Source organism: Lynx rufus, unplaced genomic scaffold (genome assembly GCF_022079265.1).
Source record: "Lynx rufus isolate CCGP_SWC_20201006 ecotype Redwood Valley unplaced genomic scaffold, mLynRuf1.p SCAF_12, whole genome shotgun sequence".
NCBI classification, from domain to species: Eukaryota; Metazoa; Chordata; class Mammalia; order Carnivora; family Felidae; genus Lynx; species Lynx rufus.
Window position 1 is genome coordinate 36,758,406 of NW_025814826.1, and position 20,521 is coordinate 36,778,926.

General features: G+C 33.0%; 1 protein-coding gene across 1 annotated transcript in view; it reads left to right on the forward strand.

The window, feature by feature from the left end:
• CNBD1 (cyclic nucleotide binding domain containing 1) overlaps positions 1–20,521 on the forward strand; it is a 489,467-nt gene that overhangs the window by 223,425 nt on the left and 245,521 nt on the right. The window contains exon 5 of the mRNA XM_047073787.1: positions 19,537–19,682. Coding sequence (XP_046929743.1) covers positions 19,537–19,682 — 146 coding nt within the window. The remainder of the gene's footprint in view (positions 1–19,536; positions 19,683–20,521) is intronic.

Here is a 20,521-nt window from a genome sequence, read left to right on the forward strand (position 1 = left end):
AAGAAGACATCCAGCAGGCTAACATGCACATGAAGAGATGCTCAACATCACTCATCATCAGGGAAATAGAAATCAAAACCACAATGAGATACTTCACAATTGTCAGAATGGCTAAAATTAACAACACAAGAAACAACAGGTGTTGGTGGGAATGGGGAGAAAGGAGAACCCTCTTGTAATGTTGGTCAGAATGCAAACTGATGTAGCTACTCTGGAGAACAGTATGGAGGTTCCTCAAAAAATTAAAAATAGAACTACCCTACAATCCAGCAATTGCACTATTAGGAATTTAACAAAAGGATACAGAAATACAGATTTGAAGGGGTACATGCACCCCAATGTTTATAGCTATCGACAATAGCCAAAGTATGGAAAGAGACCAAATGTCCCATCAACAGATGAACATTTGGATAAAGAAGAAGTGGTTTGGGGCGCCTGGGTGGCGCAGTCGGTTAAGCGTCCGACTTCAGCCAGGTCACGATCTCGCGGTCCGTGAGTTCGAGCCCCGCGTCAGGCTCTGGGCTGATGGCTCAGAGCCTGGAGCCTGTTTCCCATTCTGTGTCTCCCTCTCTCTCTGCCCCTCCCCCGTTCATGCTCTGTCTCTCTCTGTCCCAAAAATAAATAAACGTTGAAAAAAAAAAAAAAGAAGAAGTGGTTTACATATACAATGGGATATTATTCAACCATTAAAAAGAATGAAATCTTGCCATTTTCAATGATGTGGATGGAATTAGAATGTATTATGTTAAGTGAAATAAGTCAATCAAAGAAAGACAAATACCATATTATTTCACTCATATGTGGAAATTAAGGGAAGAAAAAACTATAAGCATATGGGAAGGGAGAGAAAAGAGAAGAGGGGGAACAAACTACAAGAGACTCTTAATAATAGAGAACAAACTGAGGGTTGATGGAAGAGGTCAGTGGGAGATGGGGGAGATGGGTAGTGGGTATTAAGGAGGACACTTGTGATGAGCACTGGGTGTTGCACATAAGTGATGAATCACTGAATTCTACTCCTGAAACCAATATTGCACTTTAACTAAATAAAATTTAAATTGAAAAAGGAAGAACTATTTTGCAGTTGAAGAAATGTTAAAAGAAGTATGAACTTTTTTTTTGTTTTATTATCTACTGAATTTTCAACCTGTATGCTCATGTGTTCATTTATTAAGCTTACACAAATCATCACAAAAATTCATGTTTAATTTCCTTACATCTAGCATGGGCTAAGAAAGAAAGTAATCCCAAGCTTCTTTAAATTCTTAAAGCTCGATTTGGTAGTGTGTGGAAGGGCTTATATATTTATTATAATTCTTGAAAACAAAATGCTGGGTTTTTTTTCTAAAAGATAGCTGATGTGGTTAGCACCCATTACTAAAATGTTCTCTAGAATTAATTGACAATAGACTGATACATATTTTTACTTTAAAATTGCATAGTACTTGATATGAATGTGATAATAGTCATCATCTTTGAGAGCCTACTCTGTGCTGGGTAGCTTTTCAAGATGCTTTACGTGTGTTAACGTAGTTAATCATTTTCTGACATGTTTTCTTTATTGGCTTTATTTTACAGAAAATGAAACTGAGGCATAGAGAGGTGTAATAAAGTGCTCAAAGTTACCCTTTTCATAAGTGTGAAGCTGAGACTTAGACTTGGGAAGTCTGACTCTAGAACTCATTAGCTTAATATGCTGTGGTGTAACAGAACATATATTTTTGTTGTTGAGGCTTTAATCTGTTTCAATCTGTAGTTATAGCTTTTCAGTTATCTTTTTTTTCAGTGATACTTAATGTACCTGGAGACAGGTCTCAGATTAAGAGAAAGTGCAAATTTAAGGTGGGAGTAACCAAAAATCTCAATAATTAGAGATTATTGCCCTAATTTGGGGCAATAATAATTAAGGTAACATATATTTGGGGGCAATATTTTGAAAAAATCAAAATTAATATAAAATACCATGATCAACAAAATAGAAAATTTTTAATTGGATCATTGTTTTTGTTTGTTTTATGACCTGAATTTTCTTTGTTCAGTGAGGAGTACTGTCATTTCCCATCAGCCTACTGTTTCTAAATAACCAGGTAGTTGGGTCCCTGCTAGGTGGATTTATGAACGTTGACAATGGTGTGTTAACTGATTTGCAATGCAGGATTTTATATCCACTCATGTTTTTTGTTGTTGTAGAGCCTTTTATTAACATTTTACACTTAGCTCAAATTATGGGAGGGTATTTTAGTATGAATATATAGAGGGCATGTATGTTTTTCTTTTTCCTCAGGTTCCAGTATAGTTTCATGTGGCATTGCTAGATGAATAGAGTGTGGTTTACTGATCCAAAAAATATAATTGTGTATCTTTATTACAATCCTTTAGTTTTCAGTTATTCAAATATCAAGCCCAGTAGTAACTTTAATTAAATCATGCTTGCATTGAATGCAAGAATTATGTCAGTTTGTTAAATCAGATTAAAATTGATTTTTTTCATAATTCATACTAGGAATATTTCCTAACTTTTAGCTTAAGTTAATAATTGTAATACAAGATACTTATGACAGATATTTTATTTATTCTTATTTATGGGTTCTTGGGTTATGAAAAATCAAGATAACTATACACAGTCATTTGGATAAAATTCTTACTAAAAATGTTGTTTATTCTTCCTAGAATGGCAGGACAGGGAAGAAAATGATATATAGAACCAGGCTTAAATTGTGTCTGATACTATCACTATTTCACTTATTTGAAATCAGAGGCTCCTTATGTTCTTTAACTAGATAATGGGAAAATACCAACTATTTAAATTTACAGTGTTGTTGTTAAGGTTAAATGAGGCAATATACGTAAAAGTGCTTTAGAAATGTTAAAATACAATTCAAATGTTAATTACTTTTATTATTATATGTATTCATTTTTCCTTGGATGGAATAGAGAAAACTAAAGCGGTATAAAGTGGAAGTAAAGTGTAAAAAGGAACTTTAAGAAGTAATCATCAGGGTCTAAATTGTACTAGTGTGTCTCATTCTGCCATTTCCTAAGAATAGATTCCTGTTAGGACAATGGTTTCATTTCTAAGAAACTTCACAATGTTGAAAATTATTTTATGAAATGATAGTTTCAATGAAGGAAAAAGATAGAAGATAGAGAATTTTATCCTCAAAATAATTGTTATTTTCCTGTAAGAATTAAAATACTGAAAAGATTTTTACAGTACAATTGCAGAGTTCTAAATTCTACACATCACTGAATGAATCTAGCACTGATGATGAATATCGGCATCTGAAGAATAGTGGCTTTTCTTTTCCTAAAACCACTGACAAAGAGATTAACACAGTACTTATCATTTTTATCATGCATTTTTATGGCAAATAAAACATGAGGCACTCGGTTTTTTTCCTATCCAGAAGTCCTAGATTCCTATTTTAATCACATTGTAAACAGTAACTATGAGATAAATATAATTCATCTTTAATTAATGTATCATGTTATAGTAAAATATAAAATAATCTTATATAAATTAAATTATAAAATATTGTACTGTACTAGAATTTTATTTTTATAAAACAATCAGTTTTTTTAATATAGAAAGAAGAGAGCTATGGGGATAATTTGAACAAATAGAAGGCTTGGCATGATTTTGAGTAGTTGAAGAAGGTATATAGAGATGATAAAATAATGTAGTAATGATAGACATTAAAGTAAAATTCACTTGCTTTAAGTAAATTGATAGTCCTGAAGCTTGAAAACAATTTGGGTAATTTATTAGTAAGTAGAAATGGCTTAAGGAAAGAGTAAAATATTTCATTTTTCAATAAATATTTATTGAATATCTTTTAAATACCAAGCTCTGTTCATCATACAGAACCTAACATAGACACTGCCTTCATTTTGCTTATATTGTAATAGAAGACAACCAACAATAACAAAAAAGAAAATACATGATGAATCAGAAAGTGATTAGTGTTATGGAGAAAGATTAGGGAATTACAGATTTTGGTAGAAATAGAGGTAAATTATTAAATTGTATCTAGAAGTTCTCAGAGGAAGTCTAACTGAGAAGTTGGCATTTGAACAAAAACATGAAGTGAGGGAACATACAGTGCAGATATCTTGAGAGCGAACTTTTGGAGCAGAAGAAATAAGAAATGCAAAAAACCTAAGGTGAAAGTTTGCTTGGTGTGTTTGAAGGGTAGCAAAGAGACCAATGTGACAAAATTGGAATGAATAAGTGAAGAGCTTTAGAAGATGTGGGTAGACTGATAATTCGATCCATTGTAAAAACTTGGGCTTTTTACAAATAGGAAATCCAGAGACAAAACTCGAAATACATTTTTAAAGGCTCCTTTTGGCTGCAATATTAAGTAAGCATGTAAATAGGGAGAACATTTAATAGATTATTACATTAATACAGGAGAAAATGAGGATTGGATCAGACTGGTAACAGCCAAAGGATAAGAAGTGGTCGTATTTTCTTGACCCTTCAAAATATCTCCAGAACACACAAGGATTTCACAAAACCTAAGGGCAGAGAGTCACTTTGATGGCAGTAGATAACTGGAAGCAAGGTCTTGAGCATTTCTAGAGAAGCTAATCGAATCTCTGAATAATTAGTTTCCATAAAGCAGAAAGATTTAAAGACTTCAGTAAAATAATTAATGCTCTAGACTTTGAATTTCCTTACTGTGCTTCTCTGTCTATACCCTTCTATACACTCCCCCCCCCCCCCCGGAAATGTGAGGCATCCTCTTATCAACTTAGGACATCTTCCCTTATCTCTTTGATATTTTGGTATTATTTTTATATTCCTATTTAAAAAATTACTTTAAATAGGGGAGGATGATTAACACAATAATGTCTGGATTTTATATCAAAAGCATCTATGGTTTTTTTAAAAAGCTATTTTATTGAATTACCCATTAACACACAACAAACCACATGTTTTTTTTTTTTTATATATGAAATTTATTGACAAATTGGTTTCCATACAACACCCAGTGCTCATCCCAAAAGGTGCCCTCCTCAATACCCATCACCCACCCTCCCCTCCCTCCCACCCCCCATCAACCCTCAGTTTGTTCTCAGTTTTTAACAGTCTCTTATGCTTTGGCTCTCTCCCACTCTAACCTCTCTTTTTTTTTTTTTTTTTTTTTCCTTCCCCTCCCCCATGGGTTCCTGTTAACAAACCACATGTTTAAAGTGTACAATTTTGGGCTCCTGGGTGGCTCAGTTAGTTAAGAGACTGACTCTTGGTTTTGGCTCAGGTCATGATCTCATATGGTTCCTGAGACTGAGCCCCACATTGGGCTCCATGCTCACATAGGGGATTCTCCCTCCCCCTCTCTCTCTGCCCCTCCCTCCCCCTCTCTCTCTGCCCCTCCCCTGCTTGTGCTTGCACTCTCTTTCTCTCTCAGAAACAATAAATAAACACTAAAAAAATAAAGTGTACAATTTGATACATTTGGCAAAGATACGTACATCTCTGAAACCATTATTGTGATCAAGACAGTTTGTAATATATGGATAAAACCTTTCAAGGTTTCCTTGTTCACTTTTATAATTTCAAGCTTAATGTTTTAAAATTAGATATATGACCATGCAAATTATCTCTTTCTTCTTGGGTGACAATTAGTAAGTAGTTTTCATCTTTTAAGAAATCTATCCATTTCATCCAGTTGTGGAATTTATTGACATAAAGTTGCTCATGATATTCACTTGTTATTCTTCGTACCCAAATAATCTATAGAGATGTCATATCTATCATTCTTGGTGTTCGCAATTTGTATCTTCACTATTTTATTCTTGCTCAATATGGCTAGAGGTTTATCAAAGTTATTGATCTCAAAGAACCACCTTTTGATTTCATTATTTCATTGATTTTTCTCCCCTCCTGCATCTTGGTTTGTACTCTAATCCTTAATACTCCTTTTCTTCTGCTTGTTTTGGATTTAAGTTCTTTTTTTAGTTTTATGTTTGTTTGTTTTGTTTTTTAAGGTGGAAGCTGAGGTCATTGGTATAACCATTTCTTCTTTCTAATATCGGCATTTAGTGGTATGTTTCTAACTGCTACTTTGGCTACATCCCACAAATTTTAATATATATGAATTTTTATTTTCATTTGGTTCCAAATACCTTCTAATTCTCTTTAAGGTTTCTTTTTTGATCTGTGGGTTATTTAGAAATATGTTATTTAGTTTGCAAATATATTTAGGAATATTTCAGAGAACTTTCTGTTATTGATATCTAATTCAATTCTGTTGTGCTCTGAGGATATACATTTCATGATATGATTCCTTGTAAATATACTGAAACATGTTTCATGATACATAATATTATCTATTTTGATAAATGTTTTATGTACAGTTGAAAATGATGTATATTCTGCTCTCATTTGGGGGGTAAAGTTCCATAATTATCAGTTAGATCAAGTTGTTCAAGGCCATAGCTTTATTTTCTGTATTTTTATATTAATTTTTGAAAGAGGGGTGTTGAAATCTGTGACTATAACTGTATATTTCATGTTTATCCTTGAAGCTCTAATTGTATTTGCTTATTTGCATGCTTGGTAATATTTGCATATCAGACTTTGTGATTATTTTAACTCCTTGGATGGTCAATATTTTTATATTATTATAAATAATTTTGACCTTTGTTCCAGGATTAGCTGAGTTTATTACATTTTGATTTTAGGTTTTGTTAGCCAGAATCAGTATAGCATTTAATCTAGGGTTATTTTTCCCTGATACTAAAGCAAAACCTTCATGAGTACTTTATCCCATGTCCTGTGAATGACAAGGTTTCCACTCTGCCTTTTGGAAAAAGAGCCTATTTCCAGAGGTGGTTGTGGTTGAGCTCCATATATTGTTTCCTCTGATATTTTCAGGTGGTTCAATTTCCAGCCTATTATAATTTATTCACATGCGAGCAGTGATAATACTAAAGACTCAACAAGTACTCTTTGCAAAATTTTGGAGCTCTCTTTCATACTTTCTGCATTTTTCTCCTCTACAATAATTTTCTCTGTGGACTCTGACCTCCTTAACCTCTCCTGACTCTTAGATATGTCTTTTCAAATCTGAGAGACTGGGTTTCCTCTCTTCATGCTGCAGCATAGAAATTTTCTTTCTTTTCTGTACACTAGGAAAATTACATGTCTTACCTTTGTTTGTATCTTGTTTCCAGGGAACACGATTTTTCTCTGCCTGATATTTAATGTCTGTAAAACCATTATTTTATGCTTGTTATCTAATTTTTTAGTTGTTTCAGGCAAGAAAGCAAATCAAGTCTCTGCTAATTTATTTTTCCCAGAATCAGATGCCTACAAGCATTTCTTTTAGTTAATTTTTTTTTCCTCTAGTGATTTGGAATAGTTATCTACTTGATGTGATCACTTCGCATATCTCACTTTCCAAATCTAAAACTAAACTCTTGCTCATCCCACTAAACTTGCCTCTTCTGAAGCCTTTTCCATCTCATTAAATTCCACCACCATACTTATAATTTCATAAGTCAGGAACCTGGTGGTCTTCCATGATTTTTTTTCTTTCTCTTTAACTACTAAATCTAATTAAGAAGTAAAAATACTTCCTTACCAGCTCCATTCCATGCCCTAGTCTTAGCCATCACTCTCTCACCATATCCACTTCAAGCCCTTACAAAGTTAAAAAGCAAAAACAAAAACAAACAAAAGAACAAAAACAAAAACAAAAAACTCAGCAATGACAAAAGAGATTCTTCTTGAAAAGTGTATAAAACTGTTGGGAAACATTTGGAGGGATATTTTCTCATGTGGCTCATGAACTGCCTTTGAAGGCCTTTCCCCAAAGAGGTGTTCCAAATAATGGCTCCAACACCGGTAGCTTTATTGGAACTAAGGATGTAACTGCTTTGAGGGACAAATGTTCATTTAGATTTCTATAACCTGTCATGTTTGTTTTATTAAAAGATAATACTCGCAAAAATAAATAAATTAGTTAAATAAAATAAAATTTTTGAGAAAAAAGCAAATAAAAATCTGTTCTTTGAATCATATGTTATTCAGTGGTCTACAATACAATTTTCTTATTTTTAATTTATTTTAAATTTAACGTTTATTTATTTTTGGGACAGAGAGAGACAGAGCATGAACGGGGGAGGGGCAGAGAGAGAGGGAGACACAGAATCGGAAACAGGCTCCAGGCTCTGAGCCATCAGCCCAGAGCCCGACGCGGGGCTCGAACTCACGGACCGCGAGATCGTGACCTGGCTGAAGTCGGACGCCTAACCGACTGCGCCACCCAGGCGCCCCAATTTATTTTAAATTTAATTATTATTTTAAATTTACTCTTGAATTCCTACTCTTATTTTAAATTTATTTTAATTAATTAATAATAAATACATAAATAAATATTTAAAATGTAATATATAGTATACCTTAGCTAACATACTTGATATGTCATAGCACTAAATTTAGGTCAAATATTTTTAGGTATCCCAGAAGAAAATAGAAATTCTAATTATCATCAGTTTAAAAACATCTATTCAAGTGTCAAATTTTTCTTGCTGAGAAGCAAATACTGAAGTACATGAATGACAACATTATGCAACATTTTAATTTTCTTTTTACTCAGTGCATAATGGATTTTCTCTATATTGTCATTTTCTTGTCAATTTTCTAAAAAAGCAACATTTTTATATTTAAAAATTAAAATATTTATATAGCCATATTTCACTATATATCAACAGATATACATCTATATATCAAAGATATGTATCTGTATATATCATGGATATATAGATTTAGATTAGTATCTGTAGATTTCAATATCTATATCAATGTCTATCTACAGATGAATATCTCTATCTTCAGTTTCGTAGAAATGTGATGTTCAAAATATCCATAGATATTCAAATACAAATATGTAAATGTTTTTATTACATATATGTCTGCAACTCTATCCATTCACCCATCCATCCATCTGATACATATGACTATTAGTGGCTTTGCTAAACATATATTTCCCCTCAAATTATGGAAAAGTTAGAAATAACCTATTAAATTTAAGTTTGTAGATTTTCATGGTCCTACCATTAGATGAGAATAGAATATATCTTGAAGGTATGCTCTTAAAGAGAGGAATAACAGGATATTTCTTATATTTAATTTTTCCTGGTTAGCATTTTGACAGTAACTGAAATATAGTCAGAAATTCAAGACATTAAACATAACAGATTATTTTGGACTGGAAATTTTCAAATTGGCATAACCAGTTGGCCATCTAGACAAAGGAAGTGTCTCTATTCATGATATCGATAATACTGGTGATACTAGCTTTACTCCTGTGGAAAGATGAATGGACTGACAATGAATTGTACTGTATTTTGTTAGTCCCATTAAGTTCACTTAACGTATTCCAAACTGATTTTAAGAACTTGACCTACTAGATGGAATTTTTCATATATAATCTGTAATATCCTTCTACTTGATTTTAATTCATTATCTTACAATATTCTAATCCATTGTCTGCAGCTAGAGAAAACTTTCAAAAATGCAAATATGTCAGTTATTCTTCTTTATAAAGCCCTTGGATGACTTTACCTTTCCTTCTGATAAGGTCTAAAATTCTTCACAGGAATTCTTTACATGCCCTCTAGGATTTCACCCTGCCTGTCTTTTTAGCATCACTTTATGTCCAATTTTCTCATTGCCATCTCTGCTCCAACCACTCTGGGCTTTCTTCATTAATCTTGAATACTTGACTCTGGACCTTTGGACAAGCAATACGTGTTCAACACTGTTACCTTCCTTTTATTCATTTCCCAGGTTATCCTTCGGGTGTCAGTTTACACATCATCATTTCTGGGAAATATTTTCTGACAACTGTAGACTAGATATGTCTCACTATTACTTTCCATAGAATACAGTGCTGTACACTTTCACAGACATAAGTTGTATTTAATGTCTTTCTTTTGTTTTAATTTTGTAAAGTTTTTATTTACTTATTTTTGAGAAAGAGAGAGAGAGAGAGAGCTGGGGGAGGAACAGAGAGAGAGGGACAGAGAGAGAATCCCAAACAATGCAGCGCAGACCTGATGCAGGGCTCGAACTCACAAACCATGCGATCATGACCTGAGCTGAAACCAAGAGTCAGATGCTTAACTGACTGAGCCACCCAGGCACCTCTGACTTTCTTTTTGAATTTAAGTTTGTGTGAGGCTAGGAGCATATTTGTCTTTATATTATGTATGCCAAATAGTAGAATAATTATTTATTTAGAATAATACCTGAAATTAACCATTGCGCAAAACTATTTGTTGAATAAACAAATGAATGAATGGCCAGACAGTAGAGGCTTTTTTTTTTTTTTTTTTTTTTTTTTGCTGAACTCAAAAATCCAAAATGTAGATAGATGCTGTTGCTTGCCTTCTGAATCTGACATGTAGTTATTTTGTTCCTTTGAGCATAGAAAAGAGAAATAGGGTGATTAAGTTAAGAATAATTAAGATTCCCAACAAAATTGCCTGTCAGTTTCTTTTACAGAAAAATCTATCTCATCAATTTCGTGCCTTGGAAGCAGCCATTTCAAATGTCTAAGCATAAAAAATATAGAAAACCTTAAATAAAAGTTGTAAGCATCTGTATAATTCAGCAATCCATGAATATTTTGTTTACTGCTGCTAAGTGTGTTAAGAGAGCAAGATACAGGCAACTTCTCAAGTCCATTGATCCTTGAACAATGTAGGGTTTGGAACACCAGACCCCTCCACCCCACCCCCACCCCATGAAATTTAAAATCCATGTATAACTTTTGACTCTGTAAAAACTTAAACTACTAATAGCTTACAGTTGATGAGAAGCTTTACCGACAACATCAGCAGTCTATTAATATGTATTTTGTGTGTTCTATGTATTTATATACTATATTCTTATAAGAAACTACGCTAGAGGAAAGAAAATGTTATTAAGAAATCCATAAGGAAGAGGAAATTAATTTACAGTGCTGTACTGTAAAAAATCTGCATGTAAGTGGACACACACAATTCAAACTCGTGTTGAGAGTCAACTGTATTTTGGAGACCTTACTTATGCTCTTTTTTTATGTGGCTATTGCTAAGCACTCATGTCTTATGGGCTGAGTTTGTGAAAGATTCTAGGGGAAGTGCTCTTTGATGAAGTTCTTTTCCTGAGGATTCTCAAAATTCTCAAGTTTGGTGTTAGAATCATGAATACACAGAAAGTTAAGCTATTTGAAACTTGTTTTATGATGCCTTCACTCTTTTTACAGAAATTCTAGTTAGCAGCCTTGTTTATTATTTTCTTCAATCATGTCCTTGTAAAATGAAGGGAAATCTGCAATTCTATTCTGATGGTACAATATGTCTTTTCATTTCTTCCCTTCCATAAGGAAAAAGCGCATCTATCCTCCCCCCAAAATAAGGAGAAAGTTGACATTTAAAAAAATAATCTATTTTCTAACCATAAAAGGTGTTTTTAAAGCTTGAGGAGTTAAAGTTGCTGTCACTGATCTTTCAATTTTCAACTGTGTGTATAGGAATAGCAAAGAGAACCCAAATCATGCTGTGATTCTGATGTCTGCACTCCATATGAATGACCAACTCAATTTCTGGAAAAACGATAATAATCAACGTTTGTCATATGAATTTGGATGATCAAATAAAATCAGTTGTTATTCTGTTCACTCATCCTTGACTGATTAGGCAATTCAAATGAGAAGTCAGACAGAAAGTGAGGTGCATATTAATGATTAATGATTCATGAAAAATTTCAAGTACACACTGGATTCCAGAAAAATAATTTTATAGTGAATTACTTGAAAAAATACAGGGAAAATGGATAAATAAATGACATGAGGAGGGTTGCTTTTTAAAACCCTTTTTAATAATTTTGTAAGTGTCATAAATGCTGCTTCGAAAACTATTAAGGAGGCCCAAAGGTATGCATGTGTGTATCCTTTAATTAAAGTGATCTTTTTAGCTGGATTTTTCTATCCCACTAATCTCTGGCTCACAAAACATTTGATAAAATGGTCTGTACCTTCTAAAGCCCAGAGATTTTAGCTGTGCAATTTTTGAAAATGTTCATATATCCTCACACATAAGGGCCTTGAATTTTGACAAGTTTTGGGGATCTTTGAGGAACTCATGTGGCTGGCATACAGGGAATATGTTCTAGGGGCAAATATAACCAAATGTAACAGATTTCCCAGGTATTTTGCGCTCAGCCAATGATTTACTGTGCCATTTCTACCACTTTTTCCCCATTTGTAAATCTGAGGCAATTCCTCCATAGACTCTGATTCAGGCTCATGATTTACTTTTGTCTGTGTTTCTGACTTCATGTGCTTTTTTTTTTTTTTTTTTTAAACTTACCTTTCACTCCAGGTTCAAAGCCTTCTGTTTTTAATCAACCTTGATTACTAATACTATTTTCTTCTTATTGTTTTTTTTTGCCTAACTCAGAGGTAGATTTACCTTGAAAGTAATGAAGCTTAAACTTTAGATCTGTCATTTGATTTGCCTGGGTCCCATACAAGACCCTGAGAGAAGCCCTAGAAATGTAATCACATGCTCATAGTTTCTGCAAAATGTGCATAAGTAAGATACTTTGACTGTGATCACTTTTTTCCCCTTTGCCAGTGAATTTCCTTTACTTATATTTTACTTTCATGGCACCTGGCATTGGAGTGGCTTCAGACCTTTTGGGGATTCAGTTTATGGAAAATTACCTGAGAGATATATTTGTTTGGTCTGGTGAGATATAATTTTTGATTCTTAGTCACTGCTACATATTCAAGTTATTGCTAGTTATGTATGGATAGAAATGGGTATCAGAAACAACCCTACCACACAGAGTGGACTCAACAGCATCTTGATGTTAATAAACAGAAACAGAGCTCTTATCACCATATATAACCATTCCATAGCAACCTAGTACCAGGAACATGTGGCCCATGGACTGGCACATACTTTAGAATATATGGAGAGAATTGAATCTGTGGAAAAGCTTTTCAAATCTTATATTTCACAGATGAAAGAAATGTGGATATGGATTTTCCAAAATTTGATAGGAATCCTGAAAACTTATTTATTAATAATCAGTTGTGAAGCTAAAAGAAGTATTTCTAAATTATTAAGAATAATTTTAAAAATTCTACCAACCAAGCTCAAGCAAAGACTCTATTCTGTCAATAAAAAATAATATAAAATTGTTGTCATGCAAGGAAGTGAAAATATATAAGAAATGCAGGACAAATTTTATAAAAATAAATATAATAGATGTTCTTAGGCCACTAATTAATAAAAGTACTATAACATATTTTTCTGGATCTGGGATTTTTAAAAACCATCCAGCTTTTAAAAATTATAATTTTTAGTTTCTTCTCTTTCTAAATAACTACAAATGACTCTTGACCATACAGGTTTAAACTGTGCAGTCTACTGAAACATAGATTTTTTTTTTGATAAATACAGCACAGCACTGTAAATATATTTTTTCTTCTTTGTGATTTTCATAATAATGTTTTTTCTAGTTTATTATAAGAATACAGCATATAATACACACAACATACAAAATATGTGTTAATCAACCATTTATGTTTAATCAGTAAAGTTTCTCATCAATAGTAGGCTATTTAGTATATAAGTTTTGAAGGAGTTAAGAGTTTTAAATAGATTTTTGACTGTGTGGGAGGGTTGGTGCCCATAACTCCTGCATTGTTTAAAGGTTAGCTGTATTCCCATGTGTACCAAGTTTTTAATTTGTAAATTTGTGTTCTTTTTTATTTATGAGTCTGACTCAACAAAACCTGAAATAGCCCCTGCCCTAACTCAGTTACTCTAATACTGAAAATAAATGAAAATCACTAGAACTTAGTATGGTGGCTAAGTGTTTGGGGATCTAGGATCCAGAGTGAAAATGTCTGCGATAAAATCCTGGCTCCACTATTTATTATCCATATGACCTTGGGCAAATTATTTAACATGTCTAAGACTTAACTTTCTCATTTTAGAAGGAAGTGATTGAACCAGAACATGTAATTCCTTGTAATTATATGATAAATAAAATAAAATATAGTGGGAAATCAACTAATTAAAATAATAGAATATCCATGTTGAAAGGAAGCTTGCATTTCGTATAATTTTCCATCAGTGCTGTGGATTTTTCACAGCTCCTTCAGGTGTACCTTGTTGGTACATGTAGAAACTATACCTTGTGTGGAAACTGATCTGTTTTCCCATTCCTTAAACTAATATAGTTATACTTTTTTTTTAAGTTAGCTTTTATTGACTTTATTTATGGGCACTCTATGTAAAATTTAGGTTGAACAAACTGCTCTGTTTTTTAATACTACTGCTCTTGTACAATCCTTTTATAAAAGAATCACATAGTAGTATTAGTGAAAATACTAAAACTTGAAACAAGTGATAATCTATTCTCCATCTGACCTGATTTCTTTATATAGAAATGATAAGATGTTATTTAAAGGAAAACAAAACTGACCACAGCATATTCTGCCTTCTAGATCGGAAATTAAGCATTCAGTGAAAATAGGAAATTAACAAGAAACAACTAGAGAAACATAAGCGTCCCCAAATTCTCCAGAGGATTATTAAGTTTCCAACGGACATGAGACTGAGCCTCCTGTTGATTTCTGTTTAGTTGGTTATTTTTAACCATTATTGAAAGAAAGTGTGAACCCCAACAAGCAGGAGGACTTTGTGGCCGTGTGTTTGTGGGTGTGTGTGTGTCCACAAGGATATATCTATTTTATTGTTTTTAATATTTTTAATGGTACCTTTTAATTAGAAAAAATAGACCTCTTATAACCTCTATTCATAATTGCCAGACAGAATAATCTTAATCCCTCTTTAATTTGACAGGTTTTCAAATTTGTGGATCAGCTCTATCACAAAATATCTTTTTTTCCAATTAAAAATTGATTGTTTGTGACAGGACCTTTTCTTTGATGCTTATAAATCATTGAGAAGTAAAAAAATTAATTAGCATCTCTTATATCTACTTTCATTTTTAGAGACCTTCATGGGCCTTCTGGTAACTCTTCATAAATGAAGTCTTGCAATCAGAATTACTTCTGAGTTTCTTTGTTTGTCTCTCTTTTCTATTTGACTACAGAAGAATAGGAAGCTATCTTAACAGAATTTCTAATACCTAGGTAGTCAGATAGTTCTTCAAATTAAACAGCTTAGGTATTTTAAATTAGTGTAAATAAGTAAATAATTAACAGAGAGAATATGCAATTCTTTTGCCAAGCTATACTCAGCAATTTAGAATGATAGCTTAATGAATGAAATAATACAGACTTGATAATTATTATTTCAGGTATGGCCTAGTGTATGTTATCTTGTTTTAACGGGAAAGGAAACCAGGTGATGGCAATAGCTGAAGAGATAAATTGACACTTTAAATCAGTTATGTAAAGGAAACAATCTTTAAGAAGGCAGTAATTTCTGAATCATTAAGTTATGGTTCATAAAACTGAATGTCTGCAGTGACTATTTTAATTATGGTATTTTTCTATTGTAAAATCAGATCATTAAGATTCAGTTATAATCTTGCCCCAAGAGTATTTCTGATATATTTTCAATTATACAATGTATGCCTTAATAATTTGTCACCAACATTGTAGGTTTATCTTTCTACATAAGATTTAGCATTATATCTCTGATTCTGTAATAATCTAGATGATATCTTCTTGAAAAGATGCAGTCAAATACTTTAACTATTTCTCTGTTACTGACTACTTATTCTCAATTTTTAATGTATTACCTAAAGCCATTATATGAACCTTTCTACATATAGTATTTGACTCTGTTTTAAATGAGAAAACTGTGTACTTTTCTCATTCATTTATTTTGAGTGTCTAGAATTATTCTATTTAAATTTAGTTTTTGTGTGTGTGTTTGTGTGTAGTGTGTGTTAACAGCATGCTTTGTTCATCCCTCAGCAATTTTCAGTATTTCAGCTTCATTTTTATTATTATTAGCTATGTGTCCTTAAGGAAATTAACTTCTTTGATTCTCAATTTAAATATTGTTTCTTATAACATATTCCACCATTGTATTATCCCCTTTCTTGTACTTGACTGTTCTGATTTACTCTTGTTTTATTGGCAAACATCCTACCCAAGCTTAATGGCTGTGTTTAAGTGTTTTGTAATATAATTTGATTATATTTCTTTGGTGAAATTATCAGTGCATGCAGACCAACTGTTCCTCTAGCCACTGGCAGAAGGATGCAGTCAATCACTGTGTATATGTGCACCACTTCTTGGGGAAAAGAATTGTGAGTGGAGTAACTCCGGAAGACTATATTTTTACTCAGGAGTCTTTAAGTTCTTGAAGAAAAACCATATAAATCAGCCAGCATGGGAAACTAAACTTTGTGTATCCTCAACATTTAAGTTAATTGGAGCTTGTATCAGAAGAGATGTAATATTGTTATGAGGAAAATGTAAGGATTTTGTTTTGTTTTGTTTTGCTTTAACTCTTTAACCTAGTAGATTGGGGACTGTTAGATTACATCAGTTTTAGAAAAATGCAGAAGCCCCATTTCACTTGCACACCTGAGTAAATGTGAGTGAAATCATAGAGGCTTTAAGAGAGTCATAACTAGTATCCCATTACCCCAGAGATACTCACTGAAGTCATCGAACTCTCCTCTTACCACAAGAAATGGGAAGGATTAGATGAAATAGAAAAAGTCAACAGGTTTAAAAGAGCCTAAAAAAATCTAGATCATGTGTATCTACAACTGGAAACATTTAGGAATTCAGAGGATGCCAACATGGATGCCAATGACTATACGTGATAGTTTCAGTTAATCAGATGCCAGTGCACCTAGGTACCCATCATCAGAAGCCAGCTACGCAACTTGTCACAACTCTATAATCTCTTATGTTTGATATAATCACCTGGAGAAAAAGGAGTAAAAAGAAAATCCTGAAATTATTTTGTTTCCAACTGATATACTTCCAAATATGTGGAGTATACTAACATTTTGCTTTTTGTAATCAGCTGCATTTAGGGCTAGAAGTAGACATAGAGGTGACTAAATTGAAAATTCAAGGGAATAACATTTTCTTTCATACTGTTGTATGTGGTTGTATGATAACTCATAATGATAATAATGATAATAATGACACTATTAATTAAAAAAACACCAACTCCTTGCTACTAATATAGTTTGGGCATTATAGTTTTCCAAACATCTCTCAATGTGTGAATTTTTCTTTCTTGTTAATCCAATTTCTTTACCAACAGCTTTTGTATATTCAGCGTAGGCCAGAAAGCTGTGGTAAGGAAGGAGTGGGTATAATGCATGTAAAAATGTTCCTGACAAATAGTAAAGGTAGAAACTGAGAGGGAATTGAGAAATTGAGAAATTGAGAGGCCCACTTTTTAGACCTTAATGTCTTGATTTATCATCCTGAGGATGGTAAACACATGCTTGTATGTTAGAATCAGTTGAAAAGTTTCAAGGGGATTCAGAACAATGGACGGTGCTGATCATTTGTCAGGGTTTCTGATCTGTCTCCAGTATCTTCTACGTACCAGTAACCAAATCCAAGTTTCTGCTCTAGACATTGTTTTTAAGTCCTTGATTGTTTCTTTTCCCTGTGCCTGCCTTTCTCTTAATGTAGGCTAGCTACCTTAAGTTCTGAAAGAAGAGGCTTGGTTGAGAAGGCAAAGCTTTTTTTTTTTCTTTTTTTTTCTTTAGTATAGAGAGAAAGAGAGAGACAGCATCAGTGGGAGAGGGTCAGAGAGAGATGGAGACACAGAATCGTAAACAGGCTCCAGGCTCTGAGCACAGAGCTCCATGTGGGGCTTGAAGTCACAAGCCTTGAGATCATGACCTGAGCCAAAGTTGGACACTTAACAGACTGAGCCACCCAGGTGCCCCAAGAAGGCAAAGCTTCTAAGAAGATCTTTGGCACAGGTTAAGTGCCTATATGTAATTAAGAAAACTTAATAGACCTTTGATATCATGTCTCTTTCAATTTTTAAATTTTTTTAATGTTTATTTTTGAAAGAGAGAGACAGAGTGTGAGTGGGAGAGGGGCAGAGAGAGACACACACACACACACACACACACACACACACAGAATCTGAAGCAGGCTCCAGGCTCTGAGCTCTCAGCACAGAACCCAACACAAGGCTTAAAATCAGGAACCATGAGATCATGACCTGAGCTGAAGTCAGACACATAACTGACTGAGCCACCCAGGCACCCCTCAATTTTTTGTTGTTGTTGTTGCTCCTGCATGGGAGCAAGAAACACTTGGCTTTTATAATCATGCCCTGCATTTCTGGATCTTCTATATTGCTTTTTATTTATGCTTGAAAACTGGCCAATTTTAGCCAGCTAATAAGACATTGCAACAAAGAAGTAACATTGAGCAAACAAAACAGTAACTTCCGGGCTCTTTCCAACTACTTTCTGTGAAACAGTTGGTTTCTGAGGCACTTGGTATGCCTTCCAAATTATTTCACGCAACTAATATAGCAAACGTTTTGCCTTTTTTTTTTTTGGCTTGTGATATTAATGCTATTTTTAATGCTAATATTTATTACTGCATCTGAAATACACACTTTTATCTAGGATGTTAACTAGGAAGCCAGTTTTCTCAAGAATATGTCTTAAGACTAACTACTACACTACACTAGTATTTTTCCAACTTTTTTGCTACAACCTACAACAAAAAATACAATATATATTATCATCCAGTAAAATGCACACACAAACACATGCATATCAGGTGGCTCAACTGGACATCACATCTAAATTGGGACTGTTTCTGGCAAATTTGAGTTTATCCAAAATTCCATTACTAAACTGATTTTTCACAATAGAGTTTTTTAAACTGCTTGAAAAATACTGAGCACTTAGTAGTAGTATGATAGGTGAGTCTCTTGAGAACTTAGGATAACATGAATTTTGTATCTTTATTATGGTATTATATTTAATAAATAGGGAGTTTAATGATTGAAGCAAATAAATATCATCCATCAAATGATGAGTGTGTTTTATTTAAAATTACATATGCATTTTTCAGTTAAAGTATTTATCAAATGTTAAATTGCAGCATCATTTGCTCTAACTTTCATAGTACTTGGAAAGGATCAAAAGTATACAATGGGTAAAAAAAATCAATCTTTTTACTATATCAAAGATGTTTTAATTATTATGACAACTAATAAGAAAAGATACAATCTTACTATTAAGGCACTGAGTTTTCTATAAAAAGAAGGTAAAGGCATTATGTAATTTCCTGAAGTTTAAACTTTCATGGCTGAAACTTATGCATCTTAGTGTTTCAAGGAGAATAAATTCTAAAGTTGATTACCAAGACAAAATAGAATATCTTCATAGGTATCCTTAAGCGAGCCTTAAATAAAAAAAAAAAAAAGAAAAACACAAATTTGAAAACTCAAAAATCAAGAATTTTTTTGGTTTGTTTCTTTGTGTTTAAGCTGTATTTTCTCAACTTGCAATCTTTTTGTTGTTGTTACTTTCAGGCCCATTTACAGGACATTGCGTGAACACAGAACTGTGTGGAAGATGCTGAAAACAATTCCAGATTTGACCTCTCAGCTAACTGATGAGCATCTGAAAACACTTAGTAGGAGTGTCATTTCTGAAACCTGGGTAAAAGGCAGCACAGGTAACAGACTAATCTGGAGGGAAATTTGGCAACATAAAATGTATGTCACTATTTTGAATTCTCTGTACTATTCATATTTTCACTTGCTATGTTAAAAGTGTACCGTTTCGGTGTATTTTGTTTATAGTTGTAAACAGTGAAATGAATAACATTCCACATTTTAGTACATGTTTTAAAGATATACGGTAGTATTTCTCCACCTTGAATATGCATCAGAATCACCCAGAGGACTCATATTGCTGTGTTCAGTTCTAAAGTTTCTGGTTTGGTAGGTTTGGGATGGGGCTTAATTGTCTTTTCAGTAATATTGTGTTCAGTGCTAGTATGGGGACCATACTTTGAAAACCACTCATTGATATACACATTCGATTACAATCTCGCATTTATTTTCAGTTATGACAGTAAATGGCCATGGCAATTATTTGACTTATCCAGATACTGACCCAGATATTGGGCAAAAAGAACTCTCCAGACAGATTTTGGTTTCCCAATTTTAAATTTCTAGTCTCCTTATCAAGGATTTATTGGACACATTAATAAAAGTATTTTATATTTTGATTTTTGAGGGGTATACAAATGTACACACACACAAAGTCACATACACATCTAACCCAACAGAGTTCAGCACCATTTTCTGCATTTGTCAAATACCTATTAGAAAAGAAAATTAAGTTTATTTAATACAGTCTTTGTGTCAGGAGATATCCCTTACTTATTCCTCATAGGAACAAATAAAAGAAATTATTATTATTCTCTCTGGTTGAGGACCATAAGGCACAAAATATCATGCAGAATATTTCTGATTAAAATTAAATTTCAAACATACTTTAGCCTTAATG